This window comes from Dipodomys spectabilis, unplaced genomic scaffold, assembly GCF_019054845.1.
Source record: "Dipodomys spectabilis isolate Male_0828 unplaced genomic scaffold, ASM1905484v1 ptg000054l, whole genome shotgun sequence".
In the NCBI taxonomy this organism is placed as follows: Eukaryota; Metazoa; Chordata; class Mammalia; order Rodentia; family Heteromyidae; genus Dipodomys; species Dipodomys spectabilis.
In genome coordinates, this window is record NW_024870731.1 from 13,314,353 (window position 1) to 13,338,822 (window position 24,470).

Here is a 24,470-nt window from a genome sequence, read left to right on the forward strand (position 1 = left end):
ATTAGAAGAGCTGGAGAAATAATGTTATGTGAAAGACTAGCAAAGTATTTGGCAGTCAGCAGTCTTAGAGACTGCTATCCAAAAGGTGGTGATCCACCTCTGTGTGACCTTTCAAAGGTCATCTTCCAAGGTGAGGAAATATCTTGCCAGAAGAGGGAGAAAGAATGCTCTGCAAGATCAGGAGAGCTAATAGCTTTTGATCAATAAGGGACAATAGTTCTATGGACGCCCTTGAACTCTAGGACAAGGTGTACATTCTACCATCCACACCTTCCTCAATGAGGTTGAGATTACTTGGTAGATTTCAAGCTCCAATTATCTCTAGCAGTACCTTTCTTCATTATGGTTACTTCATTCTCTGCCTTCCCTTCTCTGAGTCCCTCTCCCACGGATGTAGGCCACACCAAACAGCAGAAAGATTTAGGTTAAACTTCTGACATGATTGCTTGGAACAGGTAGTAGTTTTCTTACCTTTCAAATAGAGATTATCATTCCTAAATTGGGATTATAGTAAAATAATGAATGGTAGTATGATGGTTATTGTGTCTATTCCATGAGAATGATTCATATAATTGGGTTGGAAGACATACTACAAAGTGTCTGACCCACACATAGCACTTGATGGACTAGTAGCCAATGTACTAACCTATAAAAAAGTCATAATCTTGTCCAGTTCTTGCTTACAGATGACTCCTTATACAGTGGTTGGTTTTGTACCATTTGAGTGATAGGTGAAATTAGTAGTTAATTCTTTCTCCTTTTTCTCTCTCTTTCCACACATACATATTCAGATCATATGTAAATCTAATTGGATAAGCTTATGTTTTACTAGGTTGTTTGTCATATTCTTGAAGTATTGTATATAACTTAAGAGATTTGCCATCGACTTTCCTCAAATACCATAGTTTATTCCTAGCCTAAAGTTAATTTGCCAAATGCAAATATAAACTAAACTTTTCAGGAACACATCTGTTGTATAAGACTGCTCACATTTTGCACAAATTGTGAATGCACACATATAAACAGTAAAACTAAGTATATCATTAGAGGAAACCTAAGGAGAAAAATGAAAAGAAACTCCTTTTTAGAATTAAACATACATATCTTAGCAAAATACTGGGTGCATGATTCTTATGCAAGCATAAATAAGTACCCTGAATTATCTTTCGAACTATCAGCTTGGCATAGTTGTTGATAGTCACTCTGTCTTTCAGACTGATGACTATTCAACAAATCTCTTTTATTCATGTGCTGTATTTAGGTAATGATGGGATAATTTCATGCTATCTTTTGTTTGCATCATGGGACATCATATTTAGTGTATTTAGAATCTTCTTCATGAAGTGTGTCCTTCAGTGCAAAAAAAAATGAGCAGAAATAGAGTTTCAGCACAGCCCTTCCTTTAGAGACATGAGTTCCTCCGGCATTTTTTTTTAAAAAGATTGAATTCCAAATTGGTTAAATTGCTTCTTCTTGTGGCACAGTGACATGTTGTCTTGTTACAGTGGGATATGTGCTCTCATTTTGGAGGAGCTGTTCTGTGAAAAAGTTTTATTTAGCCCATATAGCCAATCCCCAGATTTGTAGGTGTTACCTCCTTTTCGAGTTACCAGTTTTTTTTCATTATCATTATTGCTTCTGCTCTGTCAGCTGTAATAGAGTTTAGTAGCAGCCTTTTAAAAATAAGATGTGGCTCAAAATAGACAGAACAGTTGGCCAGACAGAAAAGAGATACAGTAGCAACCAAAAAAAGTAGGTCTGTTGATCATCTGTGTGCTGCTTGGGGAACCACTTCTGAGACCTGTGCTCACACGTATGTAAATGAATAAACTTGGATTAAAAATAGGATCTGGGTATCCAAACACAGGGCTTTTAGCTGATGTTATTAGAGACATCAAATGATAAAAGTGGTTTGATATAGAGAATATTTCTATATTTCACTTGTGGCTCAAATTAAAACATCTAAGCAAACAGATTATCTGGCTTTATTCACTTGGTTAATGAGAAAACTTCGCACTCCAGAAATCAATGAATACTTTAAAACTTCAAGATCAGCAGATGGGTCAGGTTGGGTATTCAGTCTTTGCATAGCAGAAAGCCAGCAGAAAGGAAGTATCATTTTTGCTGTAGTTTATTTCCTCTTTAAATCAAGTGAAATAAAAATGAGGTCTTGCCATATTTACCATGTAGGCACAGTGACATTTTTCAGCTACCCAGATATCCTGTGGTTATCCAGGATGAGGATTGCCAATGAGGAACAAAGGTTCTAGCCCCTTTGGAAGAATTCTGGCAAACAGCCCTTCCACTCTTAAACATCTTACTTGGCATCCAACAATGACTAATCAGTGCCCTTAAGAGACTTGTTTGCAGAAATTCCCATCCTGAATGTGATGACAAATACAGAGGTCCCCTCTGCTTCTCATTTTACCACTCGGCCTTAACTCTCTTGCTACAGTGCATATTTATTTGATATCAGATTTTTGGAGATTCCTCAAGACTCCATATAGAGCTCCCTTATGACCCAGCAAGCCCACTCTTGGGCATTTACCCAAATGATCACAAACAAGGTCATACCAAAGCTACTAGCACAACCATGTTTATTGCAGCATTATTTGCCATAGCTAAGATCTGGAACCAACCCCGATGCCCCTCAGTAGATAAATGGATTAAAAAAATGTGGCATATATACACAATGGAATTTTATCCTTCCATCAGAAAAAAAGACAATGCCTCATTTGTTAGGAAATGGAAAGACTTGAAAAAAATTATATTATGTGAAGTAAGCCAGGCCCAAAGAAACATAGGTCCCATGGTTTCCCTTGTTTACAATGACTAGTACATGTCTAGGACAAGCAGAGAATGTCATAGGCTATGTATATATGACCACATGAGATCATGTTAAACAAAATGTACCCCAAGACAGGGACACAAGTGTTTTTTTTTCTTGCTAGTATTTTTAATGTACTTACAATGCACTATGCAATTGTTTTGTTTCTTTTGTGTGTTCTTCCCCCAAGGTATAACCCTTGTTTTCACTGGATTTGATGCTGGTGTTCTGCATCTTGTATATACATTTTTGCAATTTGGGGAGGGGAAGGGACATAGCAGAAGGCTTAAATGGGGATGTAGGTTGACCTATTGTGATGACGATATGTACAGGACACTATGTTGAAAACAAACTTTGCAATGTCAAGGTGGGGGGGGGTGTCTGGAGGAATTGGGGAGGTGGGGAGGAACGTGATAGTAGGGGGAAAACAAAGGAGGAGGTAACAATGCTCACTACGAAATGTACTCATTACCCTACTCATGTAACTGTAACCCCTCTGTACAACATTTTTACTACATATATTTTTTAAAAAGCACACATTTAACTTGCTTTTGGTGCTATCTGTTTACTCTTAGGTAGCTGTCTTCTTTTCTAAACCTTTTCCTCTAAATAGTAAAGTTTTACTAAATCTTATTTCCATCATTTCTTGTCCCTTGACCTCACTTAAATTATAGAACACAAGTTTTAAGCTGGGTCCTTAGACCAGGAATGTGTGATGAGAGAAACCATGGCCATCTAAAAAGTGTGCACAAAATTACATATGATCATTGCATATCTCCAGTATGTCTAGGGGTTTGTTGGTTGTTTTGTTTTGTTTTTTTTTTTGAGAAAATGATCCATGTCTTTTGTCAGACTAATAAACAGGCATTCTAATTCTCCAGATCTCCCTCTCTCCCTTCCTCCCCCCTTGCTGTGTGTATGATGTGCCAGTACTAAGGCTTAAACTCAGGTATCATGCTCTCACCTGACTTTCTCATTCAAGGCTTGTACTCTACCACTTGAGTCACAGCCCTACTTCTGGCATTTTGCTGGTTAATTGGAAATAGGAGTTTCATGATTTTTGTGCGCAGGCTGTCTTCAAATCAAGATCCTCAGTTCTTAGCCTCCTGAGTCACTAGGATTATGTATTTGAACCACCAATACCTTTCACCTCTCCAAATCTTAAGACCTACTATCCCTTGAGGGTTTTTCTTCCCCTTCTCATATCTATTAAATTATATTACATGGCACTCCTGGAGTCTACCAAATATATCTTGTCATCTACTTCTTTTTTCCACTGCTGTTTACAGCTGACTTTACAGCTGACTTATTTCTCTTAGCCTTTTGTACAATGTTCCATTTAATTACTAGAAGAAATCAAGAAGGAAAGGGAGGGGTAATATTACAAACCTCTGCCAATAACCTTGGCTGGTATTTTCTGTATATAGCATCTCGTGCCTCTGCAAACCTCCTAGTTAGACAGGATCCATAATTTTAAAAATAAGAAAATGGGACCCCAACAAAGTTAGTTATCACCACAAAATATAAATAGTAAGTCCAGATTAAAATCTGTTTAAATCTAGACTTTATTCCCCCTCATGAAGTCTCTCTAGGCAAGGTGAGTATCATAGTCTAATAATAGCATTGCATTTTATAACAAAATTCTTACACTTTATTATTATTTCTATCACCAAAATACTTTAATGCTGGGTATGGTAGCTCATGCCTATAATCTCAGCTACTGCAGAGGCAAAATATTGTGTTTCAAGGCCAGCTTGGACAAAAAAATTAGGAAATTCCATCTTAACCAATTAGAAAAAAATGGGATGTGTTGGTACTCACCTTGTCATCCCAGCTACTCTGGAAGTGTAAATAGGAAGATAACCATCCAGGTCTGCCCAAACACAAAAGCTAGACTCTATTTTAAAAACTAGGCTGGAGGCATGGCTCAAGTGGTAGATTACCTGCCTAGCAGATAGAAGGCCCTGAGTTCAAATCCAATGCTGCTCTAAAAAAGATGCATTTATTAAGCCTTATACGCAAAAAAAAATCGAAGACAAATTTACAAATGCTTTTGCCTTATATCTAAATCAAAAGCTAAGACCATTTATTAGCACATTCACTTTATGAACTAATGTATTAAATCCCACTATTACCCAGTGCTTTGCTAATGCTTAGAATACAGTGGTTCTAAGCCCTCTGATCACATTACAACATATCAACATCCGGTCATGACAGCAGAAATTTGGATTCTGGAGGCTGAACCTGGGCAGTATGTTTTCTAAAGCTCTCTCAGGTACAGTCAGCTGGGAGACTCCCTTGATATAGAACAGTGCTTCTTCAGTGTTGTCTAATCACACCAGTATCACCTGGGATCTGGTTACACAGGTAATTTCTCAGTCCTGGCCTCACCTCCACCCTCATAGTGGAAGTGGCAGGGTGTGGCCAGAAAGTCTCTGCTTACCAAGCTATTTAGATGTTCCCGGTGCAAGCTAAAGGTACAGAAGTATTTCTGTAGAGACAGAAGATGGATCAGGTATAACACTCACTGCTAAGCATTTCTACTGGGTCTCCAAGAATTCTAGAATGTTTCAAATTTACATTTTAATGACCTAGCACAGCTCCATAACCTGTAACTTTTTCAAGTATTATCACTGCTTTAAAAAAGAAATGGCGAGTGTAGTTGTGGAGGTGGGAGGGAAGGGATGGTAGGGGAAAAACAAAGGAGGAGGTAACAATGCTTGACAGGAAATGTACTCATGGCCTTGCTCATGTAACTGATGTAACTGTAACCCCTCTGTACAGTATTTTTACAATAAAAAGTATAAAAATAAAAAAGAAATGTCTAGGTCAAAGGGGGGTGAGGTTGGGAAGGGAGTGACACAGGTCAAGATGAACCGTATTCACATACTGCTTTGTTAAATGATACCTGTCTTTTACAACTATCTCAGAGATCATTTTTAAAGGGGGGAGTAACAAAGAATAGGAAGATGACAGGCAAGGACGGACAGTATTACCAACCACCACACATGCTTTCTGACCAAGACAGATTTACCAGAATGATCTTTACTTTTACTTTTTCTTTTTTTTAAAGTTCATATGAGAGAGTGACACTGTTCAAGTTGCATTGTACAATAAACTGATGTGCTTAATTGAAACTCCTTTGTATGACTACTTAAAGATTTTTTAAAATTATATAAAAAAAGAAATGGCTATCTGTGCCTGGCAGCTATTAAATGAAAGAATGTATGGATATATATTATATATGGATATATAGTGTATATTATTCACAAACCACTAAGAAAGTGGCTTGTGAAGAATATCCACTATAAAGGTGGCATGAGCCTTACATATATATTACATGCATATATATTACATACTGTAATTTTAAGATATCACAGGTTAATAGGTAAACATTTCTGCTGAAGGATCTTAAAGTGTTCTTTGTGTTGTGTTTCTTTGCTAAGTAATGCCATTGTTTTTGATAATACATTAGCTATGCTTCCATCTCTATGAATATAGATTTTTAAAAATAAATATATGATGGTATAACTAATATACAATAAACTAGTCATATTTGAAACATTTATTTAAATAAAAATTGGACATGTTTGCATATGGGTATCATACAACTGTTTTAAGGGTTATCCAGTTCTATCATGGTATCTATTACTATAATAGTACCTAATGCTATCTATTATAGTATCTTTTATAAGCCCCTCCCCCCCACCTTACATTCACTCTAAATGAGGAATGAGGTTACAGAAAGGACTCCTGAATGATTAGGTAACACTTATAAGGTAACTAGATGTCAGTCCAAATCAACAACATGGAGAAGGGCTTTACAGAATGGAAATAGGGACTGTCTTACCTATTTGAAGGTTATTGATGTTGTTGATATTTATCATGGAGGGTTTTTTTTTATTGGTCGTGGGGCTTGAACTCTGGGCCTGGTCCCTGTCCCTCAGCTCTTCAACTCAAGGTGAGTGCTCTATCACTTGAACCACAGCACCACTCCCATTTTCTGGTGGTTAATTGGAGATGAGTCTCACAGACTTTCCTGCTTGGGCTGGCTTCAAACCCTGATCCTCAGATCTCAGCTTCCTGAGTAGCTGAGGATTACAGGAGTGAGCCACCAGCACCCAGGTATCATGTAGGGTTTTTAAATGCCTATTAGACTGGGGATGTAGCCTACTGGTAGGCACTTGCCAGACATTAGCAAGGCCCTGGATTCTATCCCTAACATTGCAAGAGATAACATGAAAATACCACTCAACTGTTGTGTTTCTTAAAATGTCAATGGAGACTAGCTTAATGGGCCTAGTGTGTATTTCACTCCCAGTGACTGAAAGCAGCAAGCATCCCCTGTTTCAATGTCTTCCATTGACTCCTCATGTTGGGGTGATCACAAATTGCTTTAACCACCAATCCAGTCTCAAAGGCTTACTTGGCTCTTCTGTGTAATACTGAAGACAGCCTGCCTAAGAGTGATGTTTTTGTGTTCATAGCAACAATATAGAGTACCTGGCTTTTGATTTCTTTTGAACTCTCTTCCTTCTTTCCCTTGAAGAAATGATGACATCTGTAAATGTTCCTTTATCATTACCCACGTGTGCTAATTCTGGACATTAACTGTTCTAATGTTGCAATCTTTCCTCCATTTCAGGTTGGCTCCATGAGTTGGGAAAGAGACTGGAGTCTCCATACTATGGGAACAACACCCTGGGTGGCCCATCCATCCGCAGCGCCTACATTGCTGCCCTGTACTTCACCCTGAGCAGCCTCACCAGTGTTGGCTTTGGGAACGTCTCCGCCAACACAGATGCCGAGAAGATCTTCTCCATATGCACCATGCTCATTGGTGGTAAGGGAACGTCTTTCATACCCAGGAAAGGAACTGGAGCCTGCCAAACTTGCTGTTCTGTGTGCTCTGCCCTAAAACACAATGGAGCCAAATTGGTTGACATGGGAAGTCTCTAAAAGCACTAATTAGGAAACCAGTGACAAGCATTTTAATGTGTGTATAGATTAGCAATGAAAGCCCTGGATGTTAATGAGTTCCATTTCTTTTTCTGGGCAGATGAATAAACACCTGATAGTTGATTTTCAAAGGGCAAGCCCTTTGTTTCCTTAACATAGTGTTTACCTCCTGTGATTGTGAGTTACCTCTGTCTGAATTGCAAGGATATATTTAAAACTGTATTTTAGAGTCCCAAATAGGTAAGCATTATCAAGTTTTATTAATAGTAGTGTAATAAGTTGAGGATATTCAGTATTTCATTTGGTTAAAAGTCAAAGTAAAATTAAAGACTAAAAACTCCAGTGAATTATAAATAATAATTATGAATTCATTTTATACTCTATTCTCTGTACTAATGATTTAACCCAATACCATAATAATTCTGTGTGTGTGTGAGAGAGAGAGAGACAGAGACAGAGACAGAGAAAGAGAGAGGATATGTACTGTGATTTGAACACAGGGCCTCATGCTTTTTATTTAGCCTTTTCACTCAAGACTGGTATGCTACCACTTGAGCCACAGGGCCACTCTCAGCCTTTTGCTGGTTAACTGAAGATAAGAGTTTCATGAGCTTTGCTGATGCTGGCTTTGTTTTGAACAGTGATCCTCATATCTCAGCCTCCTAACTAGGATTACAGCAGTCATCAGTACCCAGTTCAATAAGTAATTCTGAATACAAGTTTATGAACCTGACATTATTATTGTCCCATTTAACAAACAGGTTATGGTGATATTTTCTCTGAGCTCTAAACCTACTCTTCTATACTTGCTTTGAAATGTTGGTATTTGACTCTACAAACCGTTCTTCTTTGCTAGCTGACTTTACTTACTTCTGCCAGTAGGTGGCACCAGAGGGAGATTGGCAGGAAAGAAAAAAAGAGAAAAACTGGCAAGCTTCTGGGGCCCGCCCTTCATCCTGAGAGATCTTTTCCTCTCTTTGGGAGTACCAATGCCAATGTCAAAACTCTGGCTTCTCGAGGGTTCTCACAACTCTTCCTCTGGGCACCTATGTCTGATTTCCACACTTAAGGGGAGCACTTTCTTAGTTATTATGTCCATTTTATGTCTGTGTTCCCTTTGTGCTCATCAGCCCTCCAAAACATCAGAGAAATGCATTCTCCATAAAAATCCCCAATGTTGAAATATTTAGAATATTTTTGTTTTTCTGAACCTTCTAACTGATACAGAACTGAAAATATTGTTACCTATAATGTTTTTAAATGACTCTTCTCAAGCTTGAGAGATGAAAGAAATGATTCCAAAACCACTTGGCCTGTAAGTAAACATGTCAGAATTTGAACTCAAGGTATAGAGGGCATCTACTGAATTTCAAGACTACCATCTTAAAGTAGGAGTCGATGTGGACATCTGCCTGGATTGAATAAGCATTTTTCTAATAGACCAGAGTTCTATTAGTATTTTATGCCCTCACGATTCCTACTCCCTAAGGCTATCCCCCCAGATGCTCTTAGTGGCCTAAATCCAAGACACTACTTGGAGTTTTGAACCTTATAATAAGGGATGGCTTGTATAGTGGGAGCCATGTGTAGGACTTAAGCAATGTGTCCTCTGGCACCCACTGAGAGATCAAAGTATAAAAACAAACATTCCCTCAAGAAACTTATAAATGCTAAGATGATTTCTTTGTTGCTTTGTCCCTCCCCCACCGTATAACCACTGCTTTCACTGTATTTGATGTTGGTATAATTTGTGGAGGGGAAGGGAAAAAAAAAACAAATCTTTTAACTAGGGATACAGGTGGACCCATTGCAACAATGAGATGTACAAGTACAAGTCGTTATTTCCAAAAACGAACTTTACAACTCTGGGGGTGGAAGGATCTGGTGGGGGGAAGGGGGAGTATGGGAAGGGATGGGAAGGGGAAACAAAGAGGAGGCAACAATGCTTGATAAGAAATGTATTCGTTATCTTGCCCATGCAATTGTAACCCCCTCTACGGTATTCTCACAATAAAAAAAAAAAAAGAAGCTTATAAATGGTAGATGAACATTAAGAAGTAGTGAAAGAAAGGAGTGCCAGGACCCATACAATTTCTTGGAAAGTCAGAGCTGCAACACAGTTGCTAAAGTAGCAAGCTGGGATTGTAGCAATTTTAACAGGCTCTTGGCTGATGCTGAGCTAGCAGTAAGAGTCCAAAGAGCTGAGAACAGGAACTCTTGTTTTCTGAAGAGCTACAATGTGCCAGACCCTGTGATGGCTGTTACATATCCAATATTATGACTTACATAATTTCCACTCTCCTGAAGGGCCTGTATTTTGCAAATAAATGCAATCTATACTCATTTAATATTTGCCCATGTTTTTTTTTCCCTATTCCTGATGGAAATTTGGTGAAATGCTCAAATTGCTTCAAATAGGCATAAGCCCAGCAATCTGGTATTTGAGCAATCTGTTAGATAATTGAGATTTTTCTCTATTGATCCAGCTACCCTAGTGAGTGGTGAGTGGACCTTGATCAGGAAGTGTTAAGGCAGACTGTTTCCTGACGATCATGATGGGAAGGGCTATTCTGGTCACAAGGCCAAAAGAAGTAAGATATGATCTGATAATGTCTCTTTGCCAGTTCTTTGTTCAGTATTTATGGAGCAAATTTCCTGGTGCAATGTAAGTGTTCATTTGTTGATGGCATGGACTCTTTAGGTGGTTTGAGCAGTGCTTAGAAAATACTTGCTTTTGAGGGCCAAATGGCATCTTAGTAACTTGAATTTATTAAGGCTTTCTAAAATTTGTGTTTATAAGGGAATTAATTCTGTATTATTGTGAAACATTAACCAAGGCCAGGAGAAATGCTGCCTGCAACTTAATATTAATAACACTGAGAAGTAATTATAAAAACTCACAATACTGAGCACTTTGTTTATTTAATTTTAATAACACTGTAAGACAGAGATACTAATATACCAAGGTAAATGTGTCAGGAAGCAGAGGAAGACTGAGTTTAAAAGGTAAGGCTCGCTGAGCATCGGTGGCTCACACCTGTAATCATAGCTATTCAGGAGGCTGAGAGCTGAGGATCGCAGTTCAAAGACAACCCGGACAGAAAAATCCATGAGACTTTTATCTTCAGTTAACCACCAGAAAACCAGAAGTAAGTGGTGCTGTGACTCAAGTAGTAGAGTGCTTGCCTTGAGCTGAAGAGTTCAGGGACAGTGTTCAGGCCCAGAGTTCAAGCCCCACAACCGATAAAAGAAAAAAAAAAAGACTCTCTAAGACCTGGCAAAATTCTTGCAAATCCAATTTGTTATATGTTAGCAATATGTGTATGTGTATATGTGTCTGTGTCTGTATGTGTGTGGCCAATACTGGGGCCTCCTACTCTTACTTGGCATTTTTGCTCAAGGCTGGCACTCAATCACTTCAGCTACACATCCACTTCCAGTTTTCTTCTGGTAAATTGGAAATCAGAGTCTCACAGTCTGTTCTGTCCAGGTTGGCTTTCAACTGTAATCTTCTGATCTCAGCCTTCTGAGCTGACATCACTTCTAAATAAGCTAGATCCTGAGCCAGGATTACAAACATGAGCTACCATTGCCTAGCTCACAATTTTGTTTATAAAGGGACGTGTGTGTGTGTGTGTGTGTGTGTGTGTGTGTCCGTGTGTGTCCATTGTGGGGCTTGAATTCAGGGCCTAGGTGCTATTCCTGAGCTTCTTTGTGGTAAAGGCTAGTGCTCTCCCCTCTACTACTTGAGCCACAGCACCATTTTCATTTTTTGAGTGGTTAGTTGGAGATAAGAGTCTCACAGACTTTCCTGCCTGGGGTGGCTTCAAACCAGGATCCACAGATGTCAGCCTCCTGAGTAGCTAAGATCACAGGCATGAGCCACCAGCACCTGGCTATAAAGGGACACCTTTTGTTCTTTCTTTTTGCCAGTCTTGGGGCTTGAACTCAAGGCCTGGGCACTGTCCCTGGGCTTCTTTTGCACAAGGCTAGCACTCTACCACTTGAGCCATAGCATCACTTCCAGCCTTTTCTGTTTATGTGGTACTGGGGAATCAAACCCAGGGCTTCATGTATACAAGACCAGCACTCTGCTGCTAAGCCACATCCAAGTCCTAAAGGGACATTTTTAAAGTGTATTTTTTACCATGGACTCAAGTCTAGAGAATCATATTAGAAATTCTCACATAGGGATTATGAAGGCTCCATTGGTAGAGATGCAGTAGTGGACATCAGTATTAAAAGACAACAGGACTGCTTAAACCCTAGATAATTACCTAGGTCAAAGGCACAAAGAAGTCTGTGACGATAAATATGTAGAAACACACTGAGTGGACCAATCCGGGAGTACTCTAGAACATACTCTTCCTCCAAGTTTCCTTAGAGATTATACAGGATTTATCTTTTATCTATTAAAAATCCATTTTAGGATGCTATAGAGCTTCCATATAAATACCTGTAATTATGAAATATGAAGAGTACTAAAATGGGAGAAAGATATCTAAAACTAGACAACAGCAATTGAGAATCTTTCAAAAAAAAATATCTTCTTAACCGTGGGATAAGCAAAGATTACGGAAGTACAGTCCAAATGCCCTAGCCATAAAGTAAAAGAATGAGCAGTTGAACTGGAGAAGTTCCCTTTATCAAAGACAATATTAAAAGCAAGGCAAGTCTAACCACAGGATAGGCAGTTACATTCACAAACATTTGTTTAACTTATCTAGTGTATTTAAAGAAGTTACTAGAGACATGCTTAGGTAGTAGAGCACCTGACTAGCAAGCACACAGCCCTGGAAGAGGGAGGAGGGAGAAGAGAAAGAGGAAGAGGAGGAGGAAGAGAGAGAAGTGGAGGAGGAAGAAGAAAAGGAGGACAAGGAAGATGAGGAAGATCAGGAAGAAGAAAAGGAATGACAGGAAGAGGAGGAAGAAGAGGGGGAGGAGGAGGAAGAAAAGGAGAAGGAAGGGGAGAGGAAAAGAGGAATTACTCATAGGGAATTCCACCTTCCCCCCCCCCAAAAAAAGGACAAAACCTTGCAAAAGCACTTCAAAAAATGAATCTTTTAATACATGAATAAACATAGAAGAAGATGATATTCGGTACCATTATATGCTTAACAGAATGATATATTTAAAAACACTGGAAACCCTCTATGTTTGTGAGGCTATTAAAACCTTTGATTTCTCCTGTACTGTTAATGGCTGTGTCAATTAAATTGATGCCGTGATTTTTGCCAACATCTGCCAAATCTGAACGTATGTCTATTTCTTTTTAAAAATTTTTGTTTTTATTGAAAAGGTGATGAGCAAAGGGGTTACAGTTACGTAAGTAAAGTAATAGTACATTTCTTTTTAATCATGGTTACACCATCCTTCATTTTCTCCCGCTTACCACTCTCTAGTCCCCTCCCCAACAAGTTGTAAGGTTCTTATCCCACATAGTATCAAATGAGTATCAATGTTTCATTGGTCCATCCATTGTCCTGATGTTTCTGTGATTCCCTTTCACTTCCACGTATCAATTAATGTTATATACAAGACACAAGGTACGTAAAACTAAGAGAAATTAAAAAGAAAACAAAAAACTACATACAGGACATAATAAGAACCCCTTATTCCATATCTTGGAATTCATGTTGATAGGCTTCATTATAGTCCTATGCAATAAGCAATTGGTATACCTCTATTTCTGACCCAACAGTTCCACTTCTGAGTTTATAATCAATGGAAATGCAAATCTATATATATGAAAAAGTGTATATATAGATGCCTATAGAAGAATTATTTTAAGAATACCAAACAGGAAATGTCCAGTTAATAGAAGAATGTAATCAGTTAAAGAATGCCCATCAAGCTGGACACTAGTGCCTCACGCCTGTAATCTAGTTACTCAGGAGGCTGAGATCTGAGGATCATGATTCTAAGTCAGCCCAGACAGGAAGTCTGTGAAACTCTTATTTACACTAAACTACCCCCCCCCACACACACACAAAAAAGACAGAAGTGGAGCTGTGGCTCAAGTGGTAGAGTGCTAGCTTTGAGCAAGCAAAGAAGCTCAGGGACAATGTGCAGGCCCTGACTTCAAGCCCCAGGACCGGCACCAAAAAATAAATAAAAAAGAAGCTCATTGATAGGGTAATAAATAAGCTATAATCTGTAAGAAAATTACTCAACAGAGAAGTGTACAGTATGCGAATAAGTGAACAATCTCTCTCTCTCTCTCTCTCCCTTTTTTTTTGTCAGTTGTGGGGCTTGAACTCTGGGCCTGGGCACTGTACCTCAGCTCTTCAGCTCAAGGGCAGATCTCTACCACTTGAGCCACAGTGCCACTTCAGGTTTTCTAGTGGTTTATTGAAGATAAGAGTTTCATGGACTTTCTTGTCTGGACTTTCTTGACTGGAAAATGGGGGAGCCTTCTGGGATGCTATTTGTGATCTGGTTATTCCTTTGGGAGGTGATGCCCTATCTGTGCTTTCTATGAGAAATCTCACTTAGTATTTGCATAGCTTTCTCTAAGTGGCTCTTTGACACTGATTTGACCTTGTAAATTCATAACAAATAACATTACATGAACAATGAGAAACAAAGTAATAGACAGATTTTTGCCTATCATACCAGGTTGATTTACGTGTGTGTTAATAGTAATGAGTCAAGCAACTACAGGAAAATCATGTTATCTAAAATGTTGGCAATAACCACAAGAAGATCTGAAATACATCATTTTGAAGACTGGGAAGAGGGCTGGAGGTGGACCAATGTGTTTGAAGCTGAACTGTTCGTTTTAAATTTTCTATACTACTGGCTTACTATTATAAAACTTTTAAAAGACAATGTCAAGCTACTAAGGGTTCATTTTAGTTCCATAAATAGTTATGACACATATATCAACTGTGATAGACGCTTGGGAAACAAATGAATAAAATTCAACCTTTTTGGGAGTTCACATCTGAGCAATAGAGAAGACATTTAACCAGATAATGGTTTCTCTTTACACATTTTTCCTCTTGTAATACATATTGAGAAAATACTTATGTATGCAAAAATTACACATAATTCCATCAGTGGAAGATAACATTTTCAGTGTTCTTACACATACAAGCTTTTTAGATGACAGATAGATAGACAGACAGACAGACATCCTTTATGCTATCAAACAAAATATATTGAGAACTTTTTCTCCTGACTGAAATGGTCTTCTATTGTATTTAGTAGAGACTGCATATAGTCCTCTAAGGAGTTTGCCCCAACTGACAGAATCCTGCCTTGGGTCTACCGACCTTACACATACCAGCTGACATAATATTATTGGACTCATATGAGCTACACTGTCTATAAATTCATACCCTCTTTAAGATGCCTTTGCTCTGATATTTAAATTCATCCCTGAGAAACCATTCTTACTTTGTTTCCTCTGCCATTTGTATTCTACCACCTGATATAACAAAAATGGAAAAGTTTCCAGTGGGAAGAGGGAAAAAGGCTTCTAAGATTACCCCACACCTGAGCTCTGGTGTCCATTTATATCAGGAGAAACTAGCCTATGCGGAGAGTCTGAAGTCATAGCAAAATAGTTGGTTAAAGAAATCAGCAATGATGTTATACCCACATCCAGAAAAGAAAACAGAGATGGAAAGGAGAAGGGAAAGGGAAGATACAATCCAGAAAATCTTACAGAGATGCTCTTTTTCATGTGGTATCTGCCTTCTTTCTTAGAGCTCTCAATGGTTAAGTTTGCTTCAAAGACCTGATACTGAGATGAGATTTCACCAAAAAAAGCATTTTATGCAAAACTCCCACATGAAGGAAAAGAGCCTCCCACACACTCAGCAGGTCTAGCACTTGGGAATTAGATACATCAATTTTGCCAGGAATGAAGGGAAAGTGAGTGATAATTTCTAAAGTGACCTGGATACAGAAGTTCTCAAGTCAAACTTTCACAGCAGATAGAATGATTGGGCCTGACAGTTACATATACTCTTTGCCAAGGAAAAAATGAAAATCAGTGACAGAAAGGCCATAATAACTTCGAAAAATAAAAGAAATCCTATGAGAGTCAGTTTATAAAATAACTCTTTAAATTAGAAGTAGATTCTTATGCTGAAATAAGACTTTGAAATTATGGTGACTCAGACATAGACTGGTACTTTACAACACCACTTATGAATGCTACAATTAATCCAGTAATTCATTTTATTGATAATGTACAATTAAGGTGCTAAATGATCTGAACATATTACTTCTCTTACTTTAAGTGCTTTACACATTATAATTAAGCGAAGCAAAGTGAAAATCATACAAATAATTAAGGAAACCAGTGTTCAAATAAATGAAATAAAATTGTTCTCAGTACTCATTTTAATCTCCATGAAAAGACTATTACATACTGTTAAAGATGGTAGGGCTTCCAAAAGCACATTAACACAGTCTGAAATTGGTATTTAATTTCTTTGACTTGGAGTCAAATCAATTCTTTTCTCTGGTGAGTGTTTTTCATAAAAAGAGGTTTCCTCTTCCAAATAAAAATATTGAAGTAGCATCAGGATTGTGCTTGTAAAACCGAACAGAAGAATGATACTCTAGTTAGAATCCACAAAGAACCAGGCAACTTTAAATTACTAAGATATATATATATATATATATATATATATATATAAAGATATGTGTGTGTGTCTGTGTGTGTATATATATGTATATATATATGTGTGTGTGTATATATATATATATTTTTTTTTCTCTCCTTGGGATACTTTTGACTGTCTGGGAAACTATACTTGAACACCAGTTAGCAATGTATTTGTACATGTACTAGTATGTAGCATGTACTAATTGAATATATCTTTAGTTCTTTTTACCAAGAATTTATTTCCACTGAGATCTTAACTAGTTGAAATATGAAAAAGAAAAAATTAAATCATAGTCTTTTCCCCAAGTGTTACTCCATGGATTGTGTCAAACATTTCAAACACTCATACACACACACATACACAGAGTTTGAATATCAAAACAGTCGTATGAGTAAGATACTAGCATGTCCCTTTAAGATATATAAGTAAAATTAGTCCATGTGATGAGATTGCAGTAGAACCTTGCTACCTTGGCATCTGTAGGTGTGTGGTTCCCAGAATGCTGCCATTGAGGAAAATCATGCATACTCAGGATGCAGTTTCATGTTGTACTGAGGATGTGGATGCTTGATTCATTTTCCCTCATAACATCACTCAACTTCCACTAAAAACATGCTTCCTTTCAACAAAACTGAAATTTTCACTCCATTGCTTGAATGAAGCACATTCACGTTTTACCTTGCAAGACAGGGTATTTGAGAAGCAAAGCTTCACAAAATTGAGGCTAGGGAAAACATTCAGAAGATCACGTCAAGATTTAAACATACTGACATACTGACGATGACACAGAACTGCCAAGAGCGGCTTACCACCAAGCCGTGTAATGCAGGCAGGAACTAAAATTTTTGTTTTTGAGATTTATTGATTGATTTATTTGGTCAGTCGTGGGGCTTGAACTCTGGGCCTGGGTCCTGTCCCTCAGCTCTTCATCTCAAGGCAAGTGTTCTACCACTTGAGCCACAGCACCACTTCTGGTTTTCTGGTAGTTAATTGGAGATAAGAGTCTTACGGACTTTCCTACCTGGGCTGGCTTCAGAGGGCAATCCTCAGATCTCAGTCTCCTGAGTAGCTAGGATTACAGACGTAAGCCACCGGTGCCGACCGATATTTCTTTTTTATCTATTAGTATTGTTGACAGCACTTGATCAAAAATCTACAAATAAGGCCAGCCTATTGTATATAACTTGATAAATTCACACAACAAGAATTCAAATCTAGTCATATTTGATCTTCTTGGCAACATTATACGACCTCTTGTGTATAGACCCTTAACTGCATTCCATGCTAGTAAAATTTTCAGAATATTAATTTCTCTTGTAAAGCCTGCCTTTATAGGCACAATAGCCATTATTTCGAAGAGAAATTATGTTATAGAATATGTTAGATAATTTTAATTCCAATATTGGATTAAAATGGAATTTATATAAGTGGTGTTTGATCATTTCTGGTAAAATAAGAAAAACAAAGCAAAACAGAATTGAATTGAGCTTCCCTGAAATATCCAGAAGGTAAATGAAATAACCTGTTGACACATTTGCACTAATATGTCCATTTTAATGCCAAGTACGTTTTAACACAGTTGATAGATCATAGCACATGTACCATTAAACATTCAGTCTCTTCTTAAAGCAAAAACTATTACTGGGATCATGTCTCAAGTGTGAGAGCACCTTCCTGGTAAGAGCAAGGCCCTGAGTTCAAACCTCAACACCTCACCAATAAAAGTTCTTTAGCCAAAAACTACTGGAACAGGTAATCCTTGAACTTCTTATCTCTTGGCCAATCCTGCCCCAGGATCAAGAGAGGGCCTAAAATCTGGTTATCACTTAGAGTAATAAATATAAGTACCCCCTGGCTCTCTACTTCTTTCCGTTTCAGCCCTAGCCAAGTCCATGACTATTTGGGTCATTTTCCAGCATCTGCATAAACTGTTCCAGCTCATTCTGCTAGTGATTATGGAGGGCAAAATCTTACCTGGTCTTCCAGGCTTTAGGTTACAGCTCTTCCCCAGAGTAGTTCCTTCCTGAAAGTGAGATCCATCCTTTAGCTCTACTTTTCTCTAGAAGAAATACCTATCCATACTACCCATCCACTCCCAAATTCTGGTAAACAGTCTCTTCCCTCATAACACTCTGGTGATGTGTTTAAGAATGACAAGCCTCAGTGAATGGTAGGATATTTATCCATACCATCTGACTCACAAATCTCACTGAACCTGGAATTGCAAATATATGCCCTATGCTGCCTATTCCACAGATTTCAACAATGACTACACAGAATGTCTGGTTTCTCTGTGCATTCCAGGCCTTGAATGACCTAGAATTTTCTATCGTCTCCTTTAAAGGGACTGCATAGCTGGGGTAGGATTAAAGATTGAAGCTGTATTCATTTTAGCTTCAGACTAATTTCTAACAATTCCATCCATATTTGGAGTAAAATAACTACACATATTACTAAGAATACTCTAAAACTTATTTACTTTTGCAGCCCTAGGGATGGAACCCATGCTCCTGTACATGCTAGGCAAATGCTCTAGCACTTAGCTATATCCCAGTCCTAAAATCAAATTTAAAAAGATGACATGTGGGAGGTGAAACTAAAAACCTCTGCAAGGCAAGCGCTCTACCACTGAGCCACCTTCCCAGCCCCTAAAAACCTCTGCAAAAGTCTATTAATTATGATAGGTTTACATTTTTAAAATAAACCTATCTGTAATTACCATCTTAAAATAACCTATCTGTTAGTACCATAAAATAATTATAAAACTATAAATTCATAGCTTATTCGACAAAACTGTTGAAGTAATTGTATAACTATTATACAACTGTTAGATTATATACAACTTTAAAACAATACTGGTATGAATGGAGATCAAAATAAAATCTTATTAGCTGGGCACTAGTGGCTCACACCTTTAATACTTGCTACTCAAGAGATAGAGATTTGAGTGTCTCAGTTCCAAGCTAGCCCAAGCAAGAAAGTCCAAGAGACTTGTTATCTCCAATTAACCACCTCCTCCCTCCTCAAAAAAACAAGTTGAACTATATAGCTCCACAACTTTTAGACTTGAGCTAAAGCCAAGTGAAAGCCCATGGATCCTGAGTTCAAGTCTCAGTAGTAAATAAATAAACAAATAAATAAAATTTTTTCCTTCCAGAATGACAGCCAGCAGCTGCCAGCAGATGTGAGACAATGTGCTCTGTTTTGTATATTATTTGTGTGTGTGTGTGTGTGTGTGTGTGTGTGTGTGTGTGTGTGTGTGTGTCCTGGGGCTTGAATTCAGGGGGTCTGGGTGCTGTCCCTGAGCTCTTTTGCTCAAGGTTAGGATTCTATCACTTGAGCCACTGCTCCACATCTAGGTTTTTATTCGTTCATTGGAAATAAGAGTCTCACAGCCTTACCTGCCCAGGCAGGCTTCAAACAGCAACCCTCAAATCTCAGCCTCCTGAGATTAGGATTACAGGTTTAAGCCACCAGTGCCCAACATATAGTATTGCTTTTAAATTGTATTTAGAATGTTTCAAGTCAGGTGAGAGCAAAATGACTGCTTTATGATGTACTCTGTAGCCTAAGTGCTCATACTCAAATAGTATACCAACTGGTCACCTAAGCCCATTCTGCTGTGTTCTAATATACATAGAATATACATGTGTGGGGTGTGGGTAAAGAGCGGCATCCGTGCTATTTCTTACATGTTATATGTGGTGATGTTCCCTCTAGCCTTGATGCATGCCTTGGTGTTTGGAAATGTGACAGCAATCATACAGAGGATGTACTCCCGGTGGTCACTCTATCATACCAGAACCAAGGATCTGAAAGACTTCATCCGTGTCCATCACCTGCCCCAGCAGCTCAAGCAGCGGATGCTGGAGTATTTTCAAACAACCTGGTCAGTCAACAATGGAATAGATTCCAATGAGGTAATGTCTGTTTCTTACATTGCCATTTACAGACAGAAAGCACATATTCTAAGGTAAAAGCCAAAAACTCTAATGTAGGAACCAGGTAAAGAAAAAAAAAAACCTGCCAATATCTTTCTTTTTTGTGTATCAGTCCTGGGGCTTGAACTCAGAGCCTGGGGGCTGTCTTTGAGCTTTTGTGCTCAAAGCTAGTACTCTACCATTTGAGTCTCACCTTTTTAGTGATTAATAGATGTTTAGAGTCTCATTGGAGCTAAGAAACTATGCCTAGGCTGGCTTTAAACCATGATCCTCAGATCTCAGCCTCTTGAGTAGCTAGGGTTACAGGGATGAGCCACCTGCACCTTGCTAACTTCTTTAGTTTCCTAATCTTTAATCCAGCATGAAACACAATCCATTTTCTTGAGTCTCCATTTTCACAATGCCACTTTAGATAAATTGACCAGAAATTTGTATTAATTTACTCCTGTGGTCAGTCAGATCTCTTTTCATTCTCATTATCCCTTTTTGAAGCAAGTACTTCTTATAATAGTTTAATGGTGGATTTTGGATAATTATATTAATCAACATAAAGTTCCTATTAGAACCAATAAAGTTTAAAAAATAAAATTCTAGAGCTGGGTGTCGGTGGCTCATGCCTGTAATTCTAGCTACTCAGAAAGCTGAGATCTGAAGATTACGGTTCAAAGCCAGCCAGGGCAGGAAAGTCTGTGAAACTCTCATCACTAATAAACCACCAGCAAACCAGAAGTGGCTCTGTGGCTCAAGTGGTAGAGCGATAACCTACCACCCAGGGACAGCGTCCAGGCCCAGAGTTCAAGCCCCACGACTGACAAAAAGTAAAAATAAAATAAAATTCTAGAAAAGTGTTTTCTGACACCTAACAATAACACCCCACGCCATCACTGTGATACAGGTAAGATGTAAATCATCCAGCCTTTCTGCAACCTACCCACAAACCAATATCCCATGTTTTAAGAATGGTGATTTAGTTTCTCCTCTCTTCATATGATCATGGTGCTAGAGGAAACACCAGTAGGTCCAAATCCCATAGCTTCTATCCTGAATAAGAGTCCTTGACAGATACAAACCAAGGTTATCCTCCCATGAAACTTTAATTTTTTTTTTACTTCTGCAGATTTATTATCAGATGATTATTTCATGGCACAAAATTAGAGTCACAGTCACTGAAAAAGAAAATCTCTTCAGGATTGTACATGGATGGATAGATTTCTTCTTCTGTGACCTGCTTGACCACACACTAAGAAGAATTCCTTGTTGTCTTGTAAAATGATCATACTTAACTCCAACTTTGTTTCCTCCTCTGGCAGCTGTTGAAAGACTTTCCTGATGAGCTCCGTTCTGACATCACCATGCATTTGAACAAGGAGATATTACAGTTGTCCCTGTTTGAATGTGCCAGCCGAGGCTGCCTCCGGTCTCTGTCTCTGCACATCAAGACCTCATTCTGTGCTCCGGGCGAATATCTGCTGCGTCAAGGGGATGCTTTGCAGGCCATCTACTTCGTATGCTCGGGCTCCATGGAGGTTCTTAAGGACAGCATGGTGCTGGCCATTCTTGGTACGTCTCCACCGAAAAACATCTCTGAAATTTTACTCTAAAGTATGAATGTGAGGAGGTCAATTGGGGTGGGATGGGGACCAGCCAGCAAGAGTAGGAAAATTACACATGATCCTATAAACCAAGACTATTGTTCAGACAGGTTTAATTCCCCTAAATGGTACATACAACCTATTAGTATGGGCTTTTAGAAAATAACCAGTAGTATTAATAGTACCCTTATCTTACAAATGAATAAATAGTACATTAGTGGACTTGCCCAAATCAGATAGTAAGAAAAAGAATTCAGTTCTCTTCGATCCTTAAAGTCAAATCATTTATCATTTATATTGCCTCCTGGTAAAATCTTAAGATAGCACTTTTGTATTTTTGCGAAGAATCAGTTCACAGAACCCAAATTAAGTTTTATCTGCACTAAAAATAGAACAAGAATGGCTGTACTTTAAGAGCAGACTCTCATTATAGTCATTAACTAACATTGTCAAAGTAACTATGGGCTCTTTGTAGTTCCTGAAAGAAAACTCATAATGGTGAAAATTTGGTCCCATAAATATTAAGACATAATTATTCTTCATTAGAATTTAAAGGGCATCTGACAAAAGATGGTCAGTAAGGCTAATGTAGGAAAACTTCTAACCACTTCTTTAAGAAAAAAAATCTACTCATATGCTGATATATTCAAATAATACCTATTGAAAGCTGGTGGGTAAAACAGGTACTAAAATCGTTACCTTTGTGACATATATTTCTTCTCATATGTGGATCTTAGACCCAAAATATAACCTCCTATATAAACACACATACAGGCATATGCTTAAATACATATTTTCATTGACTCAAGTATAGTATATACAGAGTGTCAAAAGAGGAAATTCAATACTCGCCCAGCCTTCTCTCAAGTTGGCAAAGTTAAAGGCCACTTATGCCATCATTCTGTGACTCTAAGTTAGAATTGACCATTATTTCTGATTTGTTTTGGAAGCTTAACTTTTGATTATATTTTCCTGTGCATTTCCTTAGGATGAATGTAACTTTTATAGCCTGCCTATTGACATTGCCGGCTTTTGAGAGGCTTCTGGCCATTTTTCATAACCTATGGGTTGATACATGTAATTAAAAATAGTGAACTACTTAAAAATAGATTAATGTGGACCTTATCCTAATCACAGTGCCTTTTTTTTTCATGCCAGTATTGAGACTTGAACTCAAGACCTGGCTACTGGTCCCCTAGCTTTTTCATTCACGGTTGCTGCTCTAGCAATTGAACCATTCCTCCACTTAATGGGAGATAAGAGTTGCTCATATTTGTCTATCCAGACAGGCCTAACCCCTGTGAGTGGCTAGGATTACAAGTGTAAGCCACTAGCAGCCAGCTTCATAGTTCATTTTAAATGTGGTTAACAGCCAGATGCCAGTGCTCGTGCCTGTAATCCTAGCTGCTACTCAGGAGGCTAAGATCTGAGGAGCGTGGTTCAAAGCCAGCCCAGGCAGAAAAGTCTGTGAGTCTCTTATTTCCAGTAAACCACTTGGAAAAAGCTGGAAGTGGCACTGTGGCTCAAGTGGTAGAGCACTAGCCCTGAGCACAAAGAGACTCAGGAACAGTGTCCAGGCCCTGAGTTCAAACCCCAGGACTGGCCAAAAACCAAAACCAAAACCAAAACAAACACCCAATAAAATGTGGTAACCAGTAATGATTTAGGCAATGGTATATGAAGGCATCTCCGTGACACCAAAGCAAAAAGGTACATTCAGAGACTTCATTGTGACTGTAAAAGATATCTAAATTTAGATTTCTTTTCACTGAAAAAAAAAATCACTTATAGCTGAAAGGTATACTCCATTGTTACTTTGTTTGTGGCTTAATGTTCTTCCATGAATTGTGATTTTCATGACTAATATTTTCACTTCCCTCCCTTAAACATGTATATATTCAAGTGATCAAAGTGCAGAATTACCACACGGCCATTTTAAACACTGGTGTGTGGTATTGAAGCTAAACTCTAATAAAGATAAAGCATTGATATTTTCTTTTTGTGTTTAACATTGTTTCAAAATAAAATTGTGTATTCTACCTCTCTATGGTAATATGAGAAGGAAATTTTAATCCAACCTGACTTTGATCAATATAAGCACAGCTTAACATTTGATCCACATGTTCACTCTGCCAATGAAATGAATTAACATAGAAAAATGTTATAAGGGAGTAGCATCAATGAAAAGCTGTCAAACCATGAACTTCCTCAAGCAACTCTATTTTCAGTCAACACATGAATATTGATATCTGGAGAAATAGTTGCCACAGGGGTAGGACTTAATTATAAGCATATAATTTGCTTTATGTACCTTCATTTCATGTCTGAATGATTGTGGTTTTCCACCGAATTCTCAGTTGTCATTTTGTCATTTAAATGACAATTGCTAAATGGAGTCCTCACAGATGATGCACATTGACTAAATTTGGTTCTAACTCCAACCTGATGGTCTACAGAAGCATCCTACTATCTTTTTATTTCTCAATGGCACAATAGTTGTAAAAACTGTGACCTTAAGAGGTGGTAG

At 38.2% G+C, this 24,470-nt stretch overlaps 1 protein-coding gene across 1 annotated transcript in view; it reads left to right on the top strand.

Moving 5' to 3' along the window:
* Positions 1-24,470, top strand: part of Kcnh8 (potassium voltage-gated channel subfamily H member 8) — a 394,585-nt gene that overhangs the window by 294,094 nt on the left and 76,021 nt on the right. The window contains exons 8-10 of the mRNA XM_042680104.1: positions 7,473-7,670; positions 20,131-20,330; positions 21,662-21,911. Of these exons, the coding sequence (XP_042536038.1) occupies positions 7,473-7,670; positions 20,131-20,330; positions 21,662-21,911 (648 nt within the window). The remainder of the gene's footprint in view (positions 1-7,472; positions 7,671-20,130; positions 20,331-21,661; positions 21,912-24,470) is intronic.